The 12,500-nt window shown below is 42.2% G+C and overlaps 1 protein-coding gene across 1 annotated transcript; it reads right to left on the bottom strand.

Annotated features, from left to right (window-relative positions):
• Window positions 1–1,625: 1,625 nt before the first annotated feature.
• On the bottom strand, window positions 1,626–5,798 carry LOC117677882 (uncharacterized). The gene is made up of 3 exons (XM_034438430.2): window positions 5,687–5,798; window positions 3,616–3,763; window positions 1,626–2,242 (listed from the first exon to the last, which is right to left on the bottom strand). Exons 1-3 carry the CDS (start codon window positions 5,721–5,723, stop codon window positions 1,705–1,707), a joined length of 723 nt encoding a protein of 240 aa, XP_034294321.1. The 5' UTR covers window positions 5,724–5,798; the 3' UTR covers window positions 1,626–1,704.
• Window positions 5,799–12,500: the final 6,702 nt, after the last annotated feature.

The raw sequence follows: 12,500 nt of genomic DNA, 5'->3' as shown, positions 1-12,500 counted from the left end.
TTGGGGGCAATATGCTATTTAGTATACTGTCTTTGGTGTAAGCCGCCCAGAGTCCTCGGAGAGTGGGCGGCATAGAAATATGACTAAAAAATAAAATAAAATAAAATAAAATAAAATAAAATAAAATAAAATAAAATAAAATATCTATCTATCTATCATCTATCTATCTATTCCATCCATCCATCCATCCATAATCTATCTATCTATCTATCTATCTATCTATCTATCTATCTATCTATCTATCTATCTATCTATCATCTATCTATCTATCTATCATCTATCTATCTATCTATACACATTTATCAGCAAAGACAAAGAACTCTGCAAAAACTACACACAGCAGTCTGAAGAAGAGAGGTTACCCTACGTATTAAGTTAGTACATAGAAAATACTTAGAAGCAGAATACAGAAAAGATAGGAAAAACGTAGAACAATCTTTTCCAAGCTGATGGCCTCCTGAAGTGTTTGGGTTACCACCAGCAGAGCCTTTGCAGGGTTGTAGTCCTCACACATAACCTGGCTAGGTGGCTCAGTGGCTAAGACACTGAGCTTGTCGATCATAAAGGCCGACAGTTCAGCGGTTCGAATCCCTAGTATAGATCTCCTGCGTGAGTAGGGGGTTGGACTAGATGACCACCAAGGTCCCTTCCAACTCCATTACTGTTACATCTGAGAGGAGACATCAGGTGGAGGAAATCCTGCTCTGTTATCTCATGCTGTTCCAGTTTGCTTAGGTGTCTACCCAATACCGTGTTTCCCCCGAAAACAAGACCGGGTCTTATATTAATTTTTACTCCAAAAGACGCATTAGGGCTTATTTTCTGCTTAGGGCTTATTTTGGGGGAAATACAGTACTAAATGCATTCATCTGGCTGACAATCTTAACTGGGGCTTATTTTGGGGATAGGGCTTATATTACGAGCATCCTGAAAAATCACACTAGGGCTTATTTTCCAGTTGGGTCCTATTTTCGGGGAAACAGGGTAGTAGCGCTCATCACGGAATAAGAAACACGACTTTTATAACCGCAGCACCAGCTCGTCATTTCTGGATATAATTCCTTTACTGCAGGGGTGGGGAACGATGGCCCTTTTTATGATTTGTGGACTTCAACTCCCAGGATTCCATGCTGGCTCAGGAATTCTGGGAGTTGAAGTCCACAAGTCATAAAAGCAGGCCGTCGTTTGCCACCCCTGCTTTACTCTATGGCAGGGGGTTTCAAATTCAAGGCCCGGAGGCCAGATCTGGCCTGCGAGGTGTTTAGATCTGGCCCGTGGGGCCGCCCTGGAAACAGCAAAAGACCAGGCCATGGTGCCTCTGCCAGCAAAAACGGAGCTCGGGCGGGCCACACGCGGCCTTCCCGAGCTCCGTTTTCACTGGCAGAGGGTTGCAGGAGGCCGTCACACCTGAAAACTCAGCTCAGGAGCCCATTTTCGCTGGCAGAGTGCTCGGGCCTCCACAGGTGCCCCCCCCCGACATGAGTGACAGCGGGCTGGCCATGCCCCTCCCCCACCCCACCCCGAGGTCAAACACAACCTTGATGTGGCCCTCAATGAAATAAAGTTTGACCCCCCTGCTCTATGGGCCTGAGAAATTGGGGAATTACAAACAGCCGTAATCAAAATGGCGATATCCGTATATTTTATTAACTACTAATTTCTCCGTAGAGATCAGCCAAGGTTCTGCTTGCAGAAACACAATCGCTATTCGTCTGGAGAGCCCTTGGTGTATTTTTCAAGGGTTTCAAGAATTGGAGCGATATACGGTTGCAACTGCTGATTGATTCTCTCCATGCCTTCCTTCACCTTCTTCTGGACGTGGTCCGTAGCTGGTTGTAAGGAAGCCTTGAATTCTTGCAATTCGTCCTGGAGGGTTTGGAGTAACGGAGCCAGCTCTTTGGTCAGCCTTTCCAGTAGCTTCTTGAGCTTCTCGCTCAACCTTGGGTTGAGTCTCTCAATTGGGGAGCTGACGGCCTGACGCAGGGCCTCGGAATAGGGCCCCACCTTCTCCAGGACCGAGTCCGCAAAGGGAGCCACAATGGAGTACAGGGATTCGGCCACCTTGTCCGTGACTGGGGTCACACGTCCCTTGAAGTTGTTTAAGGTATCGATACCTTTCTCCACCAAGCCCATGGACGTCGCAATGGCCATATAATAGGTTCTCGGGACATCAGGAGGCAATTTAGACTCCAAGTAATTCAAGCGCTCGCTTATTTTTAAGTAGGTGTGACGAAGCCGGTCTCTGAGAGGGAGACAGAGAGAGAGGGGGGAAAATGGTTTTAGGGAGACCCAGATGAGAGAGAAGAGCTACCTTACAGAATAGGAAATTCTTTCCTATTCTTAGGAAGGTGGAAGGGAGGGAAGGAGGAATAGATCCATGGGTGGGTAGATAGAGATAGATAGTAGATAGAAGATAGAGGTAGATGATAGATAGATAGATAGATAGATAGATAGATAGATAGATAGATAGATAGACGATAGAAGATTGATAGAAGATAGATGATAGATAGATAGATAGAAGATACATAGAAGATAGAGATAGAAGATAGATAGATAGATAGATAGATAGATATAGATGATCAAAGATAGATAGAAGAGATAGAAGATAGATGATAGCTAGATAGAAGATAGATAGAAGAGAGAGATAGAAGGTAGATAGATAGCTAGATAGCTAGAAGATAGAAGATAGCTAGCTAGCTAGATAGATAGACAGACGATAGAAGATAGAGATAGAAGATAAGATGGATAGATAGATAGATAGATAGAAGACAGATGATAGCTAGATAGCTAGATAACTAAATATCTAGATAGACAGACAGACAGACAGAATGTAGATGGATTGATGGAAGGATAAGGTGATAGATACTGTAGATGATAGGTAGGTAGATGATAGCGGTGATGGATAGATAGATAGATAGAGATAGATAATGTGGATAGATGGATGGAAGATGATAGATAGCAATAGCACTTAGATTTATACGCCGCTTCACAGTGCTTTCCAGCCCCCTCTAAGAGGCTTACAGAGTCAGCCTATTACCCCCCAACAATTTGGGTCCTCATTTGACCCACCTCTGAAGGATGGAAGGCTGAGTCAACCTTGAGCCTGGCGACATTCGAACTGCCAAATTGCAGGCAGCCAGCAGTCAGCAGAAGTAGCCTGCAGTACTGCACTCTCACCACTGCGCCACCGCGGCTCATGGATGATAAGTAGATAGATGATAGAGATATATGATAAATGGATGGGTGGATGGATGGATGAAGAAAAGGAAGGAAGGAAGAAGGAAGGAAGGAAGGGGGGAGGGAGGGAGGGAGGGAGGGAGGGAGGGAGGGAGGAAGGAAGGAAGGAAGGAAGGAAGGAAGGAAGGAAGGAAAGGAAGGAAGATAGGACAAAAAGGAAGGAGCTTTCATTATACCTTTGTCAGAAAAAAAAAAAAAAATCCAGCACCAAACTGCAACCGCTTTACCCCCCAGCCAGTAGTTGGCAATTGCCAGCAGAAAACCAGCTGGCTGCCCTGTTTTTTGCTGGCAAGCAAGGAATAAGATGAGCTTTTCTTTATGTCTTTCCTCCCCCAGCCCACCCCCCCACCCCCAGCATGGTACGACCCGCTTTCTTACAGCACTGATTGGCTAAGCTCCAGGTTTTGGATGTAGTCCATTTTTTCATTCACCATCCTGGTGACATTCTGCATGTACTCTAGGAGCTCCTGGTTTAACTTGGCCAGGTGAGGATATGGCTCATCTCGGAGAACGTACGCTTGGGATGCTGCACGAGGAAAAAATAATAATAATGAATGTAACCTTGTTTCAACTGCAAAAAAAAGTAGAGGATTTGGGAGCAGGTATGACATCTCTGTCCACTTGATCCTTGTTGGAATTAATTAAATTGATTAAATTAATTGAGAGGGTGCATATATTTCAAAAAAATTAACTTAAAACATATACACAATTTTGTTAGATGTTAGGCCAGAGTTTCTAAATCCCAGCAACTTTAAGGTGGGTGGACTTCAACTCCCAGAATTCATTCATTTATTTATTTATTTATTTATTCATTCATTCATTCATTCATTTATTTATTTATTTATTTATTTATTTATTTATTTATTTATTTATTTATTTATTTATTTATTCAATTTATATGCCGCCCCTCTCCGAAGACCCAGGGCGGCTCACAATACACTCAAAAAATCACTATAAAAACACTTAAAAATTAAAAACATTAAAGACATTAAAACCCACTGTGGCACTACTGCTTTAGTTGTTGTTATTGTTGTTTTATTATCTAAAGCAGTGTTCCTTATTTTCAGCAACTTTAAGATGTGTGGACTTCAAATCTCAGAAATAATAATAACAATAACAATAACAACAAAACAACAACAACAATAATAATGTTCAGTTGACTGAGTTTCATGTTTAATGAATAAATTAAATAATAATAATAATAATAATAATAATAATAATAATAATAATAATAATAATAATAATTGTTTAATATAATCATCTTCTTCTTCTTCTTCTTCTTCTTCTTCTTCTTCTTCTTCTTCTTCTTCTTCTTCTTCTTCTTCTTCTTCTTCTTCTTCTTCTTCTTCTTCTTCTATCTGTGCATCACCAGGTATTGCAATGTCAATGAACCACACTTTCGTTCATTGATAAGCAGATAAGCAGCAAGAAAAAATCACAAAGTACCGGGACTTGCAAATTGAAGTTGAGCGACTGTGGAAAAAGAAATCTTGTGTTGTCCCAATTGTAATTGGAGCCCTTGGGGCAATACCCAAAGGGCTACCCCGCTATTTAGAAATTCTAAATTTACCAGACTTGAACGTTTTGACTGTACAAAAAACCACCTTACTCGGAACAGCTTACATCCTCCGACGATACCTTAACAGTTCCTAGGTCCTTGCTTAGGACTCGAGCTGCTGACTATTAACCAGCCTCAAAGGCTGTGAATCTCACCAAAGATTAAATAATAATAATAATAATAATAATAATAATAATAATAATAATAATAATAATAATAATAATAATAATAATACCCAGTGATACTCATTGTCATTGGGGCACTTGGTACCATGTCCAAGAATTTTATAAGAAATTGCAGCTTCCTGCAATAACACGGAACTGCATAAAACTGCGCTACTTGGAACATGGTACATCTTAAGAAGGTACTTGGTTGATACCTGGGATGTTGGCAGCAACCCGTATCAACCGTTAGCACCAGTCAATGGTATTTGCGATGCATTTTTAAATGTTCGGTTGTCTGAGTTTCATGTTTAATGAATAAAAGAGATAATCGTAATTTTATCGCTAGTACTACCACGATTGGATTTTTACAACAAACCGACTGCCCCCTACAACACAGCACACAACAACTGAAAAGAAAAGAGGAATTTTGGTAGATGTTGCAATGTCTGGAGATAGTAAAATCAAAGAAAAAGAATGGAAAGAAATGATAAAACACAGATATCTAATTATCGAAAGGGGTAGATTACATGAAAGGTCTTCAAAGTCATCCCTATAGTTATTGGTGCATTTGGGGGGAACGAAGAAAGATTAAACACACTTTTACAAGCATGAAACATTTCAGGTATATCAACTGCGTGAACTCCTAAGGGGAGACCCAGGAAAAGAGATTGTCAACCCAGCCAAAAGAAATTTCAGCATTTCAGCCTCGGCCAAATCCTCCACTCACCTGAGAAGACCACAACAGCCAGAATGAGGAATTTCATGGTGGCTCCTGGAACTTCTTGAGATGTTCTACCAAGAGGAAAGCAGATATTGTATGAGTAGCAGGAGTGCCAAGGGGGAGCTTAAATGAACACTTCCATCTCTTCTTCCTGTCATTCATTAACACAAGGCAAGGATCTGGATGTCTCTGGATGAGGGACAGTAGAAGGTCTTCTCTACTTAGGACAACTGGAATACAAAAGAGGATGCAATAAACAAGAAGAATCTTTGATAAGGAACGTAAGAGGACATCAAAGAAGGTGGATTTCACAGATCCACCTTCTTTGTCCGTTCTATCTCCACCAAGCAATAACCTTGGAGATGTTAAGCATCAACCTTATGAGTCAATCTTTGCAAATACCAACATTTGTAGGATTCCTTGTGTCTTCCGTCTGGAATTCAATTCCACCGAATGCATCTTCCATACAACCAATGAGCTTCATCACAAACAATCTTCTGGAAGCCACCATTGCTGACTAAGGGCCCTCATAATTGCAGAAGGGCCACTCGGTTCGACAGATAGGGGATGGGGCAGGGGTGAAATCCAAATTTTTTTCCCTACCAATTCTGTGGGCATGGCTTGGTGGGCGTGGCAGGGGAAAGATACTGCAAAATCTCCATTCCCTCCCCTCCTGGGGGAAGGATATTGCAAAATCTCCATTCCTACCCCAATCTGGGGCCAGCCAGAGGTGGTATTTGCCGGTTCTCCGAACTACTCAAAATTTCTGCTACCGGTTCTCCAGAACCTGTTAGAACCTGCTGGATTTCACCCCTGGGATGGGGAAATTGGTGTAAGGTCTAATGGCACAAAAAGGGACGCGGTGGCTCAGCGGCTAAAACGCTGAGCTTGTCGATCGACAGGTCGGCAGTTCAGTGGTTCGAATCCCTAGTGCCGCGTAACGGGGTGAGCTCCCGTGACTTGTCCCAGCTTCTGCCAACCTAGCAGTTAGAAAGCACGTAAAAAAATGCAAGTAGAAAAATAGGGACCACCTTTGGTGGGAAGATAACAGCGTTCCGTGCACCTTTGGCGTTGAGTCATGCCGGCCACATGACCACGGAGACGACTTCGGACAGTGCTGGCTCTTCGGCTTTGAAACGGAGATGAGCACCGCCCCCTAGAGTCAGGAACGACTAGCACATATGTGCAAAGGGAACCTTTACCTTTACCTTTACCTTTACCTAATGGCACAAGAACACTTACAACTGTGGCAGCATCCCCGTTGTCACGTGATCAAAATTCGAACACTTGGCAGCTTGTTCATATATATGACGGTTGCAGAACCCTGGGGTCATGTCAAGAGTTTTTGAGACCTTTTGACAAACAGAGTTAACCAGGAAGCCATTTTCACTTTTTTTTTTTTTTATTTGATTTATATGCTGCCCTTCTCCGGAGACTCAGGGCGGCTTACAATGTGTTCAGCAATAGCCTTCATCCTTTTGTATATTTATACAAAGTCAGCTTATTGCCCCCACAACTGGGTCCTCAATTTACCTACCTTAGAAAGGATGGAAGGCTGAGTCAACCTTGAGCCTTGGCGAGATTTGAACCTGCAGTAATTGCAGGCAGCTGGTCTTAATAACCAGCTTAATAACAGGGTGCCTTAGACCACTGTACTACCAAGGCTCTTAACAAACATGTTACTAACTTAACAACTGCAGTGATTCACTTAACAATTGTGGCAAGAAAGGTCGTAAAATGGAGCAAACCCCACTTAACAAATGTCTAATTTGGCTACAGAACTTTGGGGCTCAATTGTTATCGCACCTGAGAACTTCTAAAAATTGTTTAAATAAATTGAATGTTAAATTAAGCCATCCACCACCAGAGGGCGCTGAAGACTGAGGTCATCCTCCCTCAATATACCAGAGTTCCCCTCATTTCTTTATTAGCCTTCTATACACATTTTATTTCTATTTATTTAAAAAAAAAATATTTAAAGCCTTCAACCCCAAGTGGTTGTGACTGTATGGAATACCAGTGGATTGACTATATTAATGCATAGTAAGATTTGTGAACTTCAACTCCCAGAATTCCTCAGCCAGGATGCTGGCAGGGGAAATTTTGGGAATTGAACTATATATTTTGCAAGAGTTAATTCCATACTGCCTGGATGGAATCCAGTTTAATCCAAGGACAGAGATATGGAAACTGCTTTGCAAATATCAGATGACATTTGAGATAATCTCTTTGTCAGGGTGAAAAAAAAATGAAAATGGTAGCTAAATAGCAGAACAAAAGTCACATACTGGCTGGAGAATCCTGGGAATTGAAGCCCATGCATCTTAAAATTGCTAAGTTTGGAAAACCTTGCTGTAAGCAAAACTGCATACAAATGCCCAAAACTGCACTGAGCTACATTGATAGGCCCTATGTAACAAACCTGCAATTTCTGCTGGTTCGAATCTCTCCAAGGCTCAAGGTTGACTCAGCCTTCCATCCTTTCTAAGGTAGATGAAATGAGGACCCAGTTTGTGGAGGCAATAAGCTGACTTTGTATAAATATACAAAAGGATGAAGGCTATTGCTTAACGCATTGTAAGCCGCCCTGAGTCTCCGGAGAAGGGCAGCATACAAATCAAATTTAAAAAAAAAAAAATGAAATTCAATGTAGAGAAAAGTAAAGACTTACACTTAGGCAAGAAAAACCAAAAGTACACATATAGACTGCGTGAAACCAGGCTTAATAGCAGTAACTGTGAGAGGGATTTTGGAGTCTTAGTGGACAACCAGTTTAATAGGAGCCAGCAGTGTGCAGCGGCAGCCAAAAAAGCCAATGTAATCCTAAATTGCATTAACAGAGGGATACAATCAAGAGAGGTACTAATACCACTCTATAAAGCCTTAGTAAGGCCACACCTAGAATACCACATCCAGTTTTGGTCACCACACTATAAAAAAGATGTTGAGACTCTAGAAAGAGTGCAGAGAAGAGCAACCAAGAGGATTAGGGGACTGGAGGCTGAAAAATACAATGAACAATTGCAAGAATTGGGCATGGCTGGTCAAGTGAAGAGAAGGACTAGGGGAGACAGGATAGCAGTCCAATATTTGAGGGGCTGCCACAGAGAGGAAGGGGTCAAGCTATTTTCCAAGGCACCCGAAGGCCAGACAAGGAATAATGGATGGAAATGACCAAGGAGAGATTCAACCTAGAAATTGACAGTGAGAGAAATCAACCCATGGAAAGAAGTTGCCTTCAGAAGTTGTGGGAGCTTCATCACTGGAGGCTTTCCGGAAGAGACTGGAGTGCCATCTGCCAGAAATGGTGTAGGGTCTCCTGCTTGGGTGGGTGAGGGGGTGGACTAGATGACCTACAAGGTCCCTTCCAACTCTGTTCGTCATATCATATCATAGATGGCAGAACTGTACATATTAGAGACAATGGAACAGACACACATCCCCTCCCAAAATAGAAAGTTCACAATTTTTTTTTTTTAGCAAAGAAATTGTAAATGTATGAAATCGTTTGGCCCCTTTCTTAAACACCTCAAACATTTTGCGTTGATTTTCCAGTTCTGCTTTTGAAGATCCCTGATCACCCATCAGGACCCTCTCAGCCGAAAATGAGGCAATGAAACTTATTCACAACTGCAATATAACACACAAAATAAGCTGTTTTTTGCTTAGTCAAATATTCTGGTTCCGCCACCTCTCTTTTTAGTCTTGTTGCAAGGCAGAAACTGCCTAACAGGGTTGCGATGTGTGGTTTCTTCTCTGTCTGGCAGGAAGTTTCCCCATCTAGAAAGATCTACCAGCTATCAGCTGATAACAACTAAAAATCTATTCGGGAACGCTATGAATCACTCCTTTTATTGACTTGTTTACCAGAAGTCTTACCAGGATTGAAAAGTTGATTTCATAACGCTTTTTTTGGGGGGGGGTATAGAAAATGTAGGTGCTGTGCCAGCAATCTGGGGACTCATCCAGAAATGAGATTGCCAAGAAAAACAATGGATAAGCTACTGAGTAATTCTGCTCAACAGGCCAAAGTTTGTGTGTTGGGACACTTATAGAGCAAAACAAATCTTAAATCCTTAAAAAAATCTTTTTAGAATAGGCCTATGTTTCTCTTGGCCACTTTAAGCCATGTGGACTTCAACTCCCAGAATTCCCCAGCCAGCATGGCTGGCTGGGGAATTCTGGGAATTGAAGTCTATACATCTAAAAGCTGCCAAGCGTTTAAGAACATTGGAGTAAATGCTGGGGGTTCGGGAGAACCTCTAGCTAAGATTCTGTGCAGTTTGGAGAACCCCCAAATCCCACTCCTGTCTGGCCCCGCCCACCCCTCCCCTCCCAGGAGTCCCCACGCGGCCCCATTTTGGATTCAGGTAAGTGCGGGGTGTGTCAGGGAGGGTGAAAAACGGGCCTACCGGAAGTTCTGGAAGGCTGGAAACCGGCCCGTTTCCAGCCTCCAGAGGGCCCCTGGAGCCTGGGGAGGCCGTTTTCGCCCTCCCAGAGGCTTGAGGAAAGCCTCCAGAGCCCGGGGAGGGCAAAAATGCCCCCTCTGCCATGGTGCAGGAGGCCAACTAGGCCACACCCACCCAGCAACCGGGCAGAGAACCCCTTGCTAAAATTTTTGAAGGTAAACTATATGTAGCTTGTATTAAAAGTCACATCCCTCTTGTAAAGTCCCAGAAAATGCATCTATCATGCTTTCTGTTCACATGGAGGAGAACTTTGTCCCAGTACTGACTTATCTATGGTGGATTTTCCTCTGTCAGTCCAATTTTTCTAGTCCTGTAATCTCTGTCCAGCATTACTCAACAGAACTGATTCTGCAGTTGGTCATTGCTTTTCATTTTCTCAACCCCTCCTTTCTTCTTTTCACTTTTGACATACATAAAAGACCGCTCTTATCGCCTTATTAAGCCACCATGGAAAGCAAAGGCCTCCAGTTAAACTTGTAACCCCTGTGGTTAACATGTATGGTCACAAGTAATCTCCTCCCCCCCCCATGGTCCTGCTTTCTAAATATAGCTGTCTGGGGAAGTGCCCCCATGCCTCGGCAGGATTTGGTGGCAGTGCGACCCAGTCTGTTGGGTTAGAAACAGGAACAGGATTTGATGTGAAAAGTCAAATTTTGTCTTTTTTAGCGTGTCTTGGTCTGGTGTTTATATTTGTTTGGAGAGAGAGACAGAGACAGAGACAGAGAAAGAGAGAGAGGGAGGGGGAGGGAGGGAGGGAGGGAGAGGGAGAGAGAGAAGGAGAGAGAGAGAAAGAAAGAAAGAAAGAAAGAAAGAAAGAAAGAAAGAAAGAAAGAAAGAAAGAAAGAAAGAAAGGAGAGGGAAAATGAATGAAATAGACAGACAAAAGAAAAGAGAGAAAGAAAAAGAGAGAAAGAGAAAGAAAGGATAGAGAGTAAATGAATGAAATAGACAGACAAAAAGAGAGAGAAAAGAGAGAAAGGGAGTGAAACAGAGACAAATGAAAGAAAGAGAAAAAGAAAAAAGGGAGGGAGAGATAAAGAAAAAAGAAAGAGAAAGAAAGAAAGAATGAAAAGAAAGTGAGAAAGAGAAAGAAAGAAAAAGAAAGAAGAGAGAAAATGAATGAAATAGACAAAAAGAAAAAGAGAGAGAGAAAGGGAGTGAAATAGAGACAGATGAAAGAAAGAGAAAAAGAAAAAAGAGGGAGGAGAGATAAAGAAAAAAGAAAGAGAAAGAAAGAAAGAAAGAAAAGAAAGTGAGAAAGAGAAAGAAAGAAAGAAGAGATAGAAAGAAAATGAATGAAATAGACAAAAAGAAAGAAAGAGAGAGAGAGAGAAAGGGAGTGAAATAGAGACAGATAAAAAAGAGAAAAAGAAAAAAGAGAGCTGGAGAGAGAGAAACAGAAAGAAAAAGAAAGAAAGAAAGAAAGAAAGAAAGAAAGAAAGAAAGAAAGAAAGAAAGTGAGAAAGAGAAAGAAAGAAAGAAAGAAAGAAAGAAAGAAAGAAAGAAGAGATAGAGAGAAAATGATTTAAACTTATGAATTTAGTGGTCCCTGAGGTTCGAATGGTTGGGGACCCCTGCCTTAGAACATCCCTCACTAAGGGCCACCTCAGCAGGGAGTGATGGATTTGGGACTCCAAGACCCCCCAGAAGGAGTCGAGGCACATCGTAAAAACTAAACTCATTGCTGTGAATGGTTTCTTGATTTGACTTCTGCTCCCCAGGTTTCTGTTTTGGGTGAGTGGGTGGGGAAGGGAAGGATTCTTCTGAATCATTCTGTAACCCTGAGCGAGTTGCTGCGTCCTTCTGATTTCCTATAACTGGAAAGCCAGAGACAATCTTGCCTTGTTCTCCTTCCAGTAACTCTCCCACCCCCAAAATCTGGGAGTTTTTCAATCCCCCAGGATCAAAGTCCTTTCTGTTCAGCAGGGGGGGAAAAAAAGGATTTTTAAAAAATTTTTTGGCATCTCTGATTACATTTTGTCTTCTTTGACTGGTTTTCCAGGGGAAACAGCTCCGTTGTCCAAGCACTTCAGCTTTGGGAAAAGGAAGAAAGCATCCAAACACAATTCCTTTTTAAGGAAAAAAAAAATTGGGGTGGTGGGGGGAGAAGGGATTAAAGATGTGAGACGCAGGCAGGACCGAGAGGGTTTGCTTAAAGCGGGAAGCAATTTCTCATCCTTTGAGGAGCTAAGAGCAATTTTGGAAAAAGATGAGTTAGGAAGAGAAAAACCATGAACGAGAGGACTCAGATCTGCATTTATGCATCACAGTCCCCTTAAATGACAGCTCTCAGCCCTGCCAATTAGGGTTTAGGGCAGGGTTTGTCAAACTTGGCCACTTTAAGATATGTA

The sequence above is a fragment of the Pantherophis guttatus genome, chromosome 10 (genome assembly GCF_059756535.1).
Source record: "Pantherophis guttatus breed Tessera chromosome 10, ASM5975653v1, whole genome shotgun sequence".
Taxonomy (NCBI): Eukaryota; Metazoa; Chordata; class Lepidosauria; order Squamata; family Colubridae; genus Pantherophis; species Pantherophis guttatus.
Note: the sequence above shows the minus strand (reverse complement) of the source record. Positions and strands in the feature narration are given on the sequence as shown.